Raw genomic sequence first — 14,403 nt, forward strand, 5'->3', positions numbered from 1 at the left:
TTAGGCTGATTAAGTTTGTTATTACCGACACCTTATTGGATAGGGAATTCCTTCTCTGTCTAAACGTAACGTCAATTTTAACCTATAGAAAATTGGTCACTTCAACACATTTAGATTATTGAAATCTTTTGTCAAATCCGAGATAAATTCCAAACCCAAACTTACCTACTATATTTTTCACTTAGCTGATTCATGAGCTTGTCAATAAATAAAAAATTAGTTACTGCAATTCACACAAAACTGTCCGAACATTCCAATTATATAAAAAATGATATCTAAGCCATCTTAAATATCGACTTATCTCCTTCGTGTAGATTTGCCCATTTTATTTTTTGAAACTCGGTTACTCTTTTAACTTGTAAGTGTAAGCAACGAAAATATTAAATTTGATTTAAAAGAGAATAAAATCTAGCATATTAGTTCAACACCATAGATTCCCAGGGGATGATACTGATGTAGGTTTTATTATGGTTTGCCATCTAATTAAATTTAACATTTCTGGATAACATTAAAGCCCAACCACACTGTGAAATTGAATTATGTATGATATGTATCCATTACTCACTAACCATGTAACTATATCTTGAGAGATATTGTTTACAAGGAAACTACAAACAAAAGTAAGAACATCATCAGCTACACTTCAAAGAAAAAGAAGCTTAAGATTTACAATGGCCAGAAACGCCGTCCAAGCCAAACATGGCTTTACCAAATCACTCGCTATTGGTTTAACCTCCCTGAAGGCCTGACAACATCCAGCCAAAGCCCCAAACATAGCTAAACACAAAATCAACCCAACCCAATTGGCTCCCAAATGCAACACAATAGGATGCCAAGCCAAACTCAATAAAAGCTCACCCAAGCAAAAAGACAAAGCCGTTGGGTTCTTGTGGAAACCACCTTCAGCCCAAACAAGCCACGCCGACAGACCCATCAAGAAATTCGAAGCCATGCAGGCTGTGTGTATTACCCACAAAGGAGGGAACCAAAGTGGTTTCTTGAGGGCGACATAGCTACGACTTGAACCGAAATAATAGATGTCAAAAAGGACAAGAGCAAGAGGAAGAGCAACGGCTATGGACAACGATCTAAGGCCACGTTTGGCCATGTCCGTTCTCTTCTCTCGTTTGGTTTTGGTGTAGTTGTTATCCGGGGTGGGCGTGTCGGCAGGGCCATCCTTGATACGTTGCTTCAGGTCCTGGGAGTGGGAAGCCATGAATGACGTTTGTGTTACGTGTATGTCAATACAGAAAGAAAGAGAGAGAGAGAGAGTGGAAGTGAAATATGCGTTACGAGAGGAATTTCAGGTGGATGTTAAATAGAGGAGAGCGTGAATCTCTCTGATTAAAGAGGAGGTAAGACTTAACACGTGGGTGGAGGAGATGGTAAGAAGTGGAGAAAAGGTTTACACGTGGAGCAGACAGGAGTGCCAGCAATGCATGTGTGATTTGGTCTTTTCTTTCTCCTTCTCCTTCACTTTCAACTTTTAATATTACGTTTGCTGTATGCTGATATTGTAGATGCGTTGTGGCAGCTAGATGGAGCAACGCGTGGACAAGAATAGAAGAATAGTAACGAAAGTGCACAATAGATAAGATCTAATTCTAAACAACATTCTCGATTTTGCATACTCATCTCAGATTGTGCTGCGTTTAGATGTTGTGTATTGTTGTGTTAAATTGGATGATATGACATTTACACTATATTCGTAGCAATACATTACATTATATTATATATTGATCTAGTGATTAAAAAATCATATAAGTGGTTATTAAGTTTTTGAAAAAGTTGAATTAGGGGGTTATTATGAGGTAGGATTTGAAAATTAATAAAAATACCAAATGGTTCTGTTAATTTAGCTAAACACTCATACAATAAAATATTAAAAATTAACAAAAACACCCTCACCGATCAATTAAATATCGGCAGTCGGCCACCACCACTGGAGGGTGGTTGAAAGTCATCGTAATGGAGTACGATCGGTTAGATCTGGTTGGTCGTGTGTTGATATAATCTTTTTCGGTTAGATCCACCATGGATTTGGTCAGAAAATACTAAATCTACAACCAAGATCTGGCCGTAGCTGGTCATCCACGGTGGATCTGGCCAGAAAAAGTTAGATCGATGCACTACTAGCTAGATCCAGCCAATAGTATGCCATTACACTAGATTCTGACCACCTTTAGGTGGTGGTGGCCAGAATCTGGCAAATGTGAGTGGGTGGGGGTGTTTTTGTCAATTTCTAAATTCTTTTTTGGGTGTTTAGTTAAATTAACAAACCTAGGAGGTTTAAAAATAGTTGAATTAAATAGAATTGGATTTTCAGAATAGGAAACAAATATGTATTTTAGGTAGAATTTCAAAAATCCTACCCAAAATAACAAAACAAACACATCCTAAAGGGCTTGTTTGGTAAATTATTTGAAATCTGATATTCTGAAAAATCATTTTAAGTTGAGTTGAGTTAGATTAAATATAATAGGATATAATACTGACAATATGTTTGATATAATATTTGAAAATTATATCAGATTTGGATAAGATGCTGAATAATTGTTTGGTATATTTTTTAAAAACATTTTCTGAAAATATTTTTTTAACCCCCTACATTTGTTAATTTAGCAAAACACCCCCAAAATAAAACTTTAAAAATTAACAAAACCGCCCCCACAATAAAACTTTAAAAATTAACAAATAATTTTGAGGGGTGCTTTAGTAATTTTTAAACTTTTATTGTGAGGGATGTTTAGCTAAATTAACAAATATAATCTAAATGTTTTGAGTTGAATAGAATAGGATAACAGAAAATAAGTTCCCTTCTTTCCATTTTCAATAGAAAAAATCTTATTTGATTTAGATTAATTTTCAGAATAATGATCCCACCGTCAAGTCTATAGCCAGAACGGTGTGGACTTCTTATGGACTTCGGCAAGTCTAGTTAGTTGGGGATGATTTTTTCTTCCGTTTCAAGGACGAAGATGCCAATCCACTTAGTTTTAATGAATGGCCCATGGCCATTTGAGGGGAAGCATATCATCCTCTGCCAATGGCAACCTACTGAATGTCTTGGAGCTTCTCGGATAAAAAAGTTTCTATTTGGATCTATTTACACAATTTGCCCTTTGCTCTTTGATTGCATAAGGGTTTGGGCTTTGCATCTAGTTTAGTTGGCCGCCCCCTATGGTGCAACCAATCGACTTATGAGTTCACCTGACTTGATTATGTTTGGGTGTGTGTGGAGCTCGATGTCAATAGTCCTGTGCTACATCAATTTAAAGTTAGTATGTTCAGCATAGTTCATGAAGTCGAAGTTGTTTATGAATGGAAGTCGAGTAGTGTCCAAAGTGTTGTGTGTTTGGCCATGTTTGCCACCTGCCAAAGGAGGCACCAACACATTCTTAGGGCCTTGACGAAGCTAGAGTGTCCCTCATCCAAGACCTCATAGGGCCTCAAAGATTCCCTCTGTGAGCACCAACCTCCCTGACCGGGAGGGAGACCTCCCAGGTGGGGACTTGTTACTGAGACCTCCCGGGGCCTCAGAGATTCCCCCATGAGTACCTAACTCCCTAACCGAAAGGATGCTCTCCATGGTGGTGACTTGTTATTGAGACCTCCTAGGGCCTCAAAGATTCCCCCTGTGTGCACCTCCCTCCCAAATCGGGAGGATATCCTTCTAAGTGGTGACTCATTTATTGAAGCTCATGATCTTTTGGCCAACAAAGCCTTTATAAGCGTGGTGAGGGACCAATCGAGTGACGAGTCTTCTTTTGCCGGTCGCGAAGGGTCATTAGCCTTGGTTCTTGATAGGGGTGAAAATCGAGCCGAATCGTTCGTGAATGGCTTGAGGTGATCACGATTTTGGCTCGACATTAGTCAAGTTGAGTTCGAGTAGTCATTTGAGTCGAATTCGATCAAAGTAGAACTCGATTAAAGTTCGAATACTCAAATTCGATTGAAGCTTGTTTCTCGAATTCGAATAATGGAACTCAAATAAAATTCGACTAAAACTCGATTATAAAAACTCAAATTCCAATTTCAAGCACCGAGTTCAAGCTTGAACTCGATTTTTCAGGCTTGAACTCGAACTCGAATTAGGTACTGTAGCGTTAAATATTGTTACAATTAATATTTTAAAATTGATGCGATGATGTGATACATTTTTATATAAATGTTGTAGATATATGACCTACTTATACTTTTAATATGACAATATGTAGCCTCTCCACGAGCTGATTATCTTCTCACAGATCTTCTTGCTCTTTTGGAGAAGCCAATTATATGCCTTCGTGATTATGGTAGCATGACGATAAACAACAAAGGAATAACCAAATGCCTATAAAATGAACATCAGAACATGGTGTACGCAAACCAGTGCAAGATGATGACAGACACTAGAGAAACCAAAGAAAAAGAACCTGTTATGGAACCAATAATGCTCAATAATAGAGACTGTGAGAAGTTTGTATATGCTCCTACAAACACAAAGCCGAATGATGGTGACAAATAGAATACTATATATATTTGCTAGATGTATTTCCAATAGAGACATGGCTACTAAGCCTTGGACTAGGGGTTAAAATTGAGTCGAGCAGCTCGATTTTGGTTCGAACTCAGCTCGACATTAGTCGAGTCGAGTCGAGTTTGAGTAGTTCAAGTAGTCATTCAAGTCAAGTTTGATCACAGTAGGAATCAAACTCGATTAAAGCTTGAATACTTGAATTTGATTGAAGCTCGAATATTCGAATTCGATTGAAGCTTGTATTCTCGAACTTGAATAAAACACGATTATATGAACTCGAATTCCAATTTTAGGTATCGAGTTTGAGTTCAAACTCGAACTTGAATTTTGTACTATAATGCTAAATATTCTCACAATTAATATGTTAAAACTGATGCAATGATGTGATACATTTTATATAAATGTTGGGAATATATGACTTTCTTATTTTCCAAATATGGCAGTATATGGCCTCTCCACGAGCTGCTTATCTTGTCACAGATCTTTTTGCTCTTTCGAGGAAGCCAATTATATGCCTCCGTGATTATGGTGGTATGACAATAAACAACAAAGGAATGATCAAATGCCCATAAAATGAACATGGTATACGCAAACCAGTGCGGGACGATAATAGGCGATGAAGAAACCGAAAAAAGAGAACCTGTTATAAAACCAATAATGCTCAAGAATAGAGACTGCAAGAATTTTGTATAAGCTTCTGCAAAAGCAAAGTCGAATGATGGTAGAAAATTCAATGATTTCCATTCTTTGTCTTATCTAATTATGTTTTCCAAGATTTAAAACCTAGTTATAGGAGCAAAGTTCAACACAAGATAGAAATTCAAACTTTGAATAAGTACAATGAAAGAAAACCAAAACACAAAATAGCGATATCCTAACTTTCCCAAATAAGATAATTTTTTCCAATTAAAAAAAAACTAAATAAAATAATCAATTAAGGTGTTCTTCATAAGTAGTGAAGAAATTCTGATGGTTGGTAGGTAGATGTTTCTTCTTTTATTTTTTACTTTTAACTAGAAGGCGACTTTAGCTTTTTAATATGTGGTAATGCAGGTTACTTGGATTGAGCATACTGAATATGATGAGAGTAACATTCACAGTCTCTGGTGGCCATTACTTAAGTTCTGGCATGGGTTTTGGTGCACAAAGGTGGCTTGCAACCCTACAAAGGCAATGTGAGGGCTTTGCAATTCTCATGTCATTTACCCAACCTGGCCAAGATCATTCAGGTCCATTTTAAGGCTAAGCCATTTTTCATTTATCTGACATTTGTGGTAAATTTCAGTTGTCTAATATTTACTATTGTGCCACAAGGATAAATCCAAATGGTAGGAAAAGCATGCTAAAGTTGGCACATCGCATGACATATAACTTTTGTGTTGGGGTTTGTGCTTCAAGTGTATGCATGTGGGACAAGCTCTGTGTTGGAAATATCGGTGAGGAGGTGAGGGTGTTGACCTAGAAAATTATAAATGATCCTGGTGAGCCACTTGGCGCTGTGCTGTGTGCTATAACTTTTGTTTGGATTCTAGCAACAAGGCAAAGGTTGTTTGATTTTATGCGCAATGAACAAATAAGGAGTGAGTGAGACATTTTATCCAATGTTGGGCCAATGCAAGAGATGGTCCATATTGCCAAGGGCCAGGGACATGTCAACTACGTTTCTCTCCTTCGTGCTAGTGTGAGTGATCATTAATAAGATTTTGATAAATTGATAAACAATTATTACATTATTCTTCTATTTTGTTATGCTTCAATGACATGTTTGGTTTTTGTTGATTTGGTTTTCAGTCCATGAATGCGAATGAAAGCAACATGCTAATACTGTGAGAGACATGGAATGACGCCTCGGGCTCGCTTATAGTGTATGCATTAGTCGATGTACCATCAATAGGTATGGTGATGAATGGTAGGGATCTTGCATGTGTGGCACTCTTGCCATTAGGATTTGCCATTCTTCCCAATGGTCAATTCGAACATGGCGAGCCAAGCAACTACAATGAGGGCAATAATAATGGAAGTGGTGGATGCCTACTTACTGTAGGATTTCAGATTTTAGTGAACAACCTTCCAACCGCCAAATTCATAATAGAATCAGTTGAGACGGTTAACAATCTAATCTCATGCACAATTCCAACCGCCAAATTCATAATAGAATCAGTTGAGACGGTTAACAATCTAATCTTATGCACAATTCAAAAGATCAGAGTTGCCCTACAAGAAATATAAACTTGTGGGGAAAATAGGTAACTGTATTGCACAACTTATAAACTTGTGGGGAAAAGCTTAAGTGTCAATTATTAATGTGATTTATTTCTTGGTGTGAACTTTATATAATTGATAACTTAATTAAAAGTGTATGATACCCATTAGTTTATTCTATTATGATAATCAATAATGTAAAGTGGATGGTATAATTAGAAGTAACCAAGATGGTTCATGATTTCCTGTCATTGACTAGAAAGAGCACTTATGAGGGGGAGCATATTTTCTAGGAGACTATTGTATAGATTAAAGTACATTGTACTCTTTTTCATTTAACCAGGTTTTATCCCATTCCGTTTTACTGGCGAAATTTTTAATGAGACAGTTTAAACACGTCCAATTTTTCATTATGTAATTTTATTTTATCACTTAAGTGTTTGGTCCCACTGGGTTTTTCCTTAGCAAAATCAAATGCAATTTTACCTTTAGTGGCTTTATTTTGGCTCGAACTCGACTCGATTTTGGCTCGAACTCGGCTTGGCATTAATTGAGTCGAGTTCGACTAATCCTTCCCTATACAAGTTAGTAATCTTGCCATAAAGAGGTATCTGCCATCACCGATACAAGTCACAATAAGACCACGACACCAATCCCTACCAAAAAGGATCTACCTCCAATACCATGTAGCCAGTAGCCACAGAGGTAACCCGAACCTACTAAAATGACTTTCCACGGAGGAGAACCAAATGAACTCAAGAGGACCAAATATCAAATCAACAACCTAAAATTAAGTTCAACTCAAGAATAAATAATCTTATATTTTTTATTACTGTTTTAATGATTTATATGTCATGGAAATGACATTAATGCCATTCCATTAGTAACTTTAATTCATGAGAAAATAGGTGTGTAGAGTATCTTCCCATTAAGGGAGTCGAACCAAAAATATATAAAAATGTTTGGAGAAAAGTTTTGGCCATTTATTTTAGTTAAAATATTACATAACTGTTTTTTGCATTTTAATATTATGAAAACAAGGAAGAGAGTAGAAGTGTAAAACCTTGTAGGGGTTTGACTTTGAAGATGGATTGGGTGGATCACATCTTGTTGATATTACTTCTTACAAACACAAATAAGAAAACTGGCACATTGCACTATTGGCTGGTGGAGGAGACATGAGTTTTAAAAGCTTGTGTTTTGACGGACTTGCCAAAACATTCCAAGTTAATATACATAATGAATGCAATTGAGTCATGTTTTTATTTTATTACTTAAAATTGAATCGCATTACAAAACCAAAATTTTTCCTAATAAATAATATATTTTTCATTTTATTAAATAATACTATAATAATATCCCAACTTTATATCATAAATATTCTCACAATTAATATGTTAAAATTGATGCGATGATGTGATACATTTTTATATAAATGTCACAGATATATGACTTCCTTATACTCCTAATATGACAATATCTAGCTTTTCCACAAGCTGTGTATCTTCACACATATCTTCTTGCTCTTTTGGAGAAGCCAATTATATGCCTCCGTGATTACGGTGACATGACAATAAACAACAAAAGAAGAACCAAATGCCCATAAAATAAACATGGTGTACGCAAACCGGTGCAAGACGATAATAGACATTAAAGGAACCGAAAAAAGAAACCTATTATGAAACAAATAATGCTCAAGAATAGAGACTACAAGAAGTTTGTATAAGCTCCTGCAAACGCAAAGCCAAATGATGGTGGTACATAAAAAACCATATATATTTGTTGGATGTGTTTCCAATAGAGATTTGGCTATTAAGCCTTGGACTAGGGGTGAAAATCCAGCCGAGCCGCTCGCTAGCCACTTGAGCTCAACTTGATTTTGGCTCGAACTCCACTTGGCATTAGTGGAGTCGAGTTCGACCATAATAGAACTCAATTAAACGTCAAACTTTGGAATTCAATTAAAGCTCAAATACTCGAATTCGATTAAAACTTATATTCTCGAACTCGAATAAAATTTGATTATACGAACTTGAATTCAAATTCCAATTCCAATTTCAGGTACCGAGTTCGAGTTCGAACTCGATTTTTTAGGCTCGAACTCGAACTCGAATTCGGTACTATAGTGCTAAATATTCTCATAGTTAATATGTTAAAATTGATGCAATGATATGATACACTTTTATATAAATGTTGCAGATATATGGCTTTCGTATACTCCTAATATAGTAGTATATGGCCTCTCCACGAGCTACTTATCTTGTTACAGATCTTCTTGCTCTTTTGGAGAAGCCAATTATACGCCTTTGTGATTACGGTGACATGACAATAAACAACAAAGCAAAGACGAAATGCCCATAAAATGAAAATAGTGTACGTAAATCAAATGTCCATAATCATGGAGGCGTATAATTGGAGAAGCTAATTATATGCCTCCGTGATTATGGTGACATGACAATAAACAACAAAGGAATAACCAAATGCTCATAAAATAAATATGGTGTATGTAAACCAAATGCTTGTAATCACGAAGGTGTGTAGTTGGAGAAGCCAATTATACGCCTAAGTGATTACGGTGGCATGACGATAAATAACAAATGAAGAACCAAATGCCCATAAAATGAACACAGTGTATGAAAACCAGTGCATGCCAATAATAGGTGCTAAAGAAACTGAAAAAAGAGAACATGTTATGAAACCAATAACGCTCAAGAATAAAGATTACGAGAAGATTGAATAAGCTCTTGCAAACGCAAAGCCGGATGATGATGGCAAATCGAGACCATGTATATTTGTTGGATGTGATTTCAATAAAGACTTGGCTAATGAGCCTTGGACTAGGGGTGACAATCGAGTCGAGCGGCTCAAGCTCAGCTCGATTTTGACTCAAACTCGGCTCAACATTAGTCTAGTCGAGTTCGAGTAGTCATTCGAGTTGAGTTCGATTATAGTAGAACTCGACCCGAACTCAACTACAGTTCGAATACTCGAATTTGATTGAAGCTTGTATTCCCGAACTTGAATAATGAAATTTGAATAAAACTCGATTATATGAACTCAAATTCAAATTTTAGGTACCAAGTTCGAGTTCGAACTCAAACTTTTTCAGGCTCGAATTCGAACTCAAATACGGTACTGTAGTGTTAAATATTCTTACAATTAATATGTTAAAATTGATGCAATAATGTGATATAATTTTATATAAATGTCGCGATATATGACTTTCCTATACTCCTAATATGATAGTATTTGATTTTTCCATAAGCTGCTTATCTTTTCACAAATCCTCTTACTATTTTGGGGAAGCCAATTATATGTCTTCGTGATTATGGTGACATGACGATAAACAACAAAGGAAGAACCAAATGCCCATAAAATGAAATGGTGTATGCAAACCTGTGCAGGACGATAATAGGTGGTAAAGAAACCGAAGAAAGAGAATCTGTTATGAAACCAATTACATTGCGAGAAGTTTGTATAATCTCCTTAAAATGCAAAGCCAAATGATGGTGGCAAATCAAAAACCATATATGTTTACTGGATGTGTTCTCAATAGAGACTTGGCTACTGAGCTTTGGACTAGGGGTGACAATCGAGCTGAGCCACTTGCAAGCAGCTCAATTTTGGCTCAAACTTGACTCGGAATTAGTCACGTCGAGTTTGAGTTCGAGTAGTTATTAGAGTTAAGTTTGATCACAGTAGAACTCAAACTCGATTAAAGCTTGAATACTCGAATTCAATTGAAGCTTATATTCTTGAACTCGAATAATGGAACTCGATTTAAACTCGATTATACGAACTCGAATTCAAATTTTAGGTATTGAGTTTGAGTTCGAACTCGATTTTTCAGGCCCGAATTTGAACTTGAATTCGGTACTGTAGCGCTAATCTCATAATTAATATGTTAAAATTGATGCGATGATGTAATATAATTGTATATAAATGCCGTAGATATATGACTTTCCTATACTCCTAATGTGGTATTATATGGCCTCTTCACGAGTTGCTTATCTTGTCACAAATCTTCTTGCTCTTTTAGAGAAGTCAATTATACGCTACCATGATTACGGTAGAAGGAAGAACCAAATGCCTATAAAATGAACGTGTTTTATGCAAACCAGTGCGGGACAATAATAAGTGCTAAAAAAACCAAAGAAAGAGAACCTATTGTGAAACCAATAATGCTCAATAATAGAGACTGTGAGAAATTTGTATAAGCTTCTACAAACGCAAAGGCGAATGACGGTGGCAAATAGAAAACTATATATATTTGTTGGATGTGTTTTTAATAGAGACATGGCTACTGAGCCTTGGACAAGGGGTCAAAATCGAGTCGAGTGGCTCGCGAGCGGCTCAAGTTTGGCTCAAACTCGGCTCAGCATTAGTTGAGTTGAGTTTGTGTTCGAGTAGTCATTTGAGTCGAGTTTGATCACAATAGAACTCGAACTCGATTAATGCTCAAATATTAGAATTCAATTAAAGCTTGTATTCTCGATCTCGAATAATGGAACTCGAATAAAACTCGATTGTATGAACTCGAATTCCAATTTCAAGTACCGAGTTCGAGTTCAAACTCGATTTTTCAGGTTCGAAATCAAATTCGGTATTATAGTGTTAGATATTCTCACAATTAATATGTTAAAATTGATACGATGATGCGATGTAATTTTCTATAAATGTCACAGATATATGACTTTCCTATACTTCTAATATGACAGTATTTGACCTCTCCACGAGCTGCTTATCTTGTCACAAATCTTCTTGCTTTTTTGGGAAAGCCAATTAGACGCCTCCGTGATTATGGTGACATGATGATAAACAAAAAAGGAATAACCAAATGCCTATAACATAAACATGGTATACACAAACCAGTGCGGGACGATAATAGACGCTAAAGAAATGGAAGAAAGAGAACTTGTTATGAAACCAATAACGCTCAAGAATAGAGACTGCGTGAAGTTTGTATAAGCTCTTGCAAAAGTAAAGCTGAATGATGGTGGCGAATAAAAAATCAGATATATTTGCTGGATGTGTTTCCAATAGAGACTTGGCTACTGAGTCTTAAACTAGGGGTGAAAATCGAGCCGAGTCGCTCGAGCTCGGCTTGATTTTGGCTCAAGCTTGGCTCATCATTAGTTGAGTCGAGTCGAGTAGTCATTTGAGTCGAGTTTGATCACAGTAGAACTTGAACTTGAGCTCGATTAAAGCTAGAATACTCGAATTTGATTGAAGCTTGTATTCTCAAACTCGAATGTAGCACTAAATATTCTCACAATTAATATGTTAAAATTGATGCGATGATGTAATACTTTTTTATATAAATGTCACAGATATATGACTTTCCTATACTCCTAATATGACAGTATTTGGCCTCTTCACAAGCTGTGTATATGCCTCCATTAATACGGTGACATGATGATAAACAACAAAGGAAGAACCAAATACCCATAAAACGAACATATTGTGCGCAAACCAGTGCAGGACAATAATAGACGCTAAAGAAACCGAAGAAAATGAACTTGTTATGAAATCAATAACGCTCAAGAATAGAAATGGCGAAAAGTTTGTATAAGCTCCTACAAATGCAAAGCCGAATGATGGTGGCAAATCGAAAACCATATATACTTGTTGGATGTGTTTCCAATAGAGACTTGGCTACTAAGCCTTGGACTTGGGGTGAAAATCGAGTCGAGTTGCTCGTGAGCGACTTGAGCTCAAACACAGCTCAGCTTTAGTTGAGTTGAGTTCTAGTTCGAGTCAAGTTCGATCACAGTAGAACTCGAACTCAAACTCGAACTTGATTAAGGCTCAAATACTTAAATTCAATTGAAGCTCAAATATTCGAATTCGATTGAAGTTTGTATTCTCGAACTTGGATAAAACTTGATTATACGAACTCAAATTCGACTCGAATTCCAATTTCAAATATCGAGTTCGAACTCGAACTCGGTACTGTAGTGCTCAATATTCTTACAATTAATATGTTAAAATTGATGCTGATGATGTGATATATTTTTATATAAATGTCGCAGCTATAAGACCTTCCTAAACTTCTAATATGGCATCATCTGGCCTCTCCATGAGCTACTTATCTTCTCATAGTTCTTCTTGCTCTTTTGGAAAAGCCAATTACTCCTTTGTGATTATTGTGGCATGATGGCAAACAACAAAGGAAGAACCAAATGCCTATAAAATGAAGATGGTGTACGCAAACTAGTGCAGGACGATAATAGACGCTGAAGAAATATAAGAAAGAGAACTTGTTATCAAACCAATAATGCTCAAGAATAGAGACTGCGAGAAGTTTGTATAAGCTTCTACAAATGCAAAGCCAGATGATGGTGGCAAGTAGAAAACCATATATATTTGATGAATGTGTTTCCAATAGAGACTTGGCTACTAGCCTTGGACTAGGGGTGAAAATCAAGTTGAGCGGCTCAAGCCCGGCTCGATTTTGGCTTGAACTCGGCTCGACGAGTCGAGTTCGAGTAGTCATTTGAGTTGAGTTCGATCACAATAGAACTCGAACTCGAACTCAAACTAGATTAAAGCTTGAATACTCGAATTCGATTGAAGCTCGAATACTTGAATTCGATTGAAGCTTGTATTCTCGAATTTAAATAAAACTTGCCTAAGACCCGATTATACGAACTCGAATCCCAATTTCAAGTGCTGATATTCTCATAATTAATAATTTAATATTGATGTGATGATATGATACATTTTTATATAAATGTCACAGATATATGGCTTCCCTATACTCTTAATATGGCAGTATCTGGCCTCTCCACAAGCTGCTTATCTTCTCATATATTTTCTTGCTCTTTTGAAGAAGCCAATTATACGTTTTCGTGATTACGGTGGCGTGATGATAAACAACAAAGGAAGAACCAAATATCCACAAAATGAACATGGTGTACGCAAGCCAAATGCTTGAAATCACGAATATGTATATGATGAAATTGAGAGAAGTAAAAATGAAATCATTCTTCATTAACAAACTCTTGAAAAATACATGACTATATATACAGATGCTCTGTAACTAACTAACAAACTAAAACAAACTTTTTCTAAAATGTAACTAACTCTTAACTACTTTAAATAACTAACTTAGTCAGCTCATTAATCTTGTTGATCCTGCCAACTTATTCTTTAACACTCCCCCTTAAGTTGGCATCTGCCTATAAATGTCTTTCACCCCTAATTTGGATATTAGCTTTTCATGTTGTAGCTTCCCCAAGGCCTTTGTTAAGATGTCTGCTAACTGATCTCCTGTGGGAATATAATTTGTGCAAATGATTCCATTATGTATCCTTTCCCTGATGAAATGACAGTCAATCTCTATATGTTTTGTCCTCTCATAAAACATAGGATTGGCTGCTATCTGCATTGCCGCTTTATTATCACAATGTAGCTGCACATGGGCTAAATCCTTTGTGTTTAACTCTTTTAACAGACCAAGTAGCCAATCAATTTCAGCAATCGAAGATGCCATACTTCTGTATTCAGCCTCAGCTGATGATCTAGACACAGTGTACTGTTTTTTTGTTTTCCATGAAATCAATGATTCTCCAAGCTTGATGTAGTAGCCACTTACTGATTTCCTGCTAACTTGACAAGCACCCCAATCTGATCATAGAAGGCATTTAGTTTTAATTCACTTTTTGCTGAAATTAAAAGTC

General features: G+C 36.2%; 1 protein-coding gene and 1 pseudogene across 1 annotated transcript; one reads left to right on the forward strand and one right to left on the reverse strand.

Annotated features, from left to right (window-relative positions):
* Nucleotides 1-508: 508 nt before the first annotated feature.
* On the reverse strand, nucleotides 509-1,278 carry LOC116139001 (translocator protein homolog). The gene has a single exon (XM_031424680.1). It carries the CDS (start codon nucleotides 1,214-1,216, stop codon nucleotides 644-646), a length of 573 nt encoding a protein of 190 aa, XP_031280540.1. The 5' UTR covers nucleotides 1,217-1,278; the 3' UTR covers nucleotides 509-643.
* A 4,288-nt stretch (nucleotides 1,279-5,566) lies between these two features.
* On the forward strand, nucleotides 5,567-13,658 carry LOC116139037 (annotated as a pseudogene).
* The last annotated feature ends 745 nt before the right edge of the window (nucleotides 13,659-14,403 follow it).

The sequence above is a fragment of the Pistacia vera genome, unplaced genomic scaffold (genome assembly GCF_008641045.1).
Source record: "Pistacia vera cultivar Batoury unplaced genomic scaffold, PisVer_v2 Contig346, whole genome shotgun sequence".
Classification (NCBI taxonomy): domain Eukaryota; kingdom Viridiplantae; phylum Streptophyta; class Magnoliopsida; order Sapindales; family Anacardiaceae; genus Pistacia; species Pistacia vera.

What these genes read in the sequence shown, in the direction of transcription:
- LOC116139001 (XM_031424680.1), bottom strand. Translation starts at nt 1,216, where the DNA reads ATGGCTTCCCACTCCCAGGACCTGAAGCAACGTATCAAGGATGGCCCT.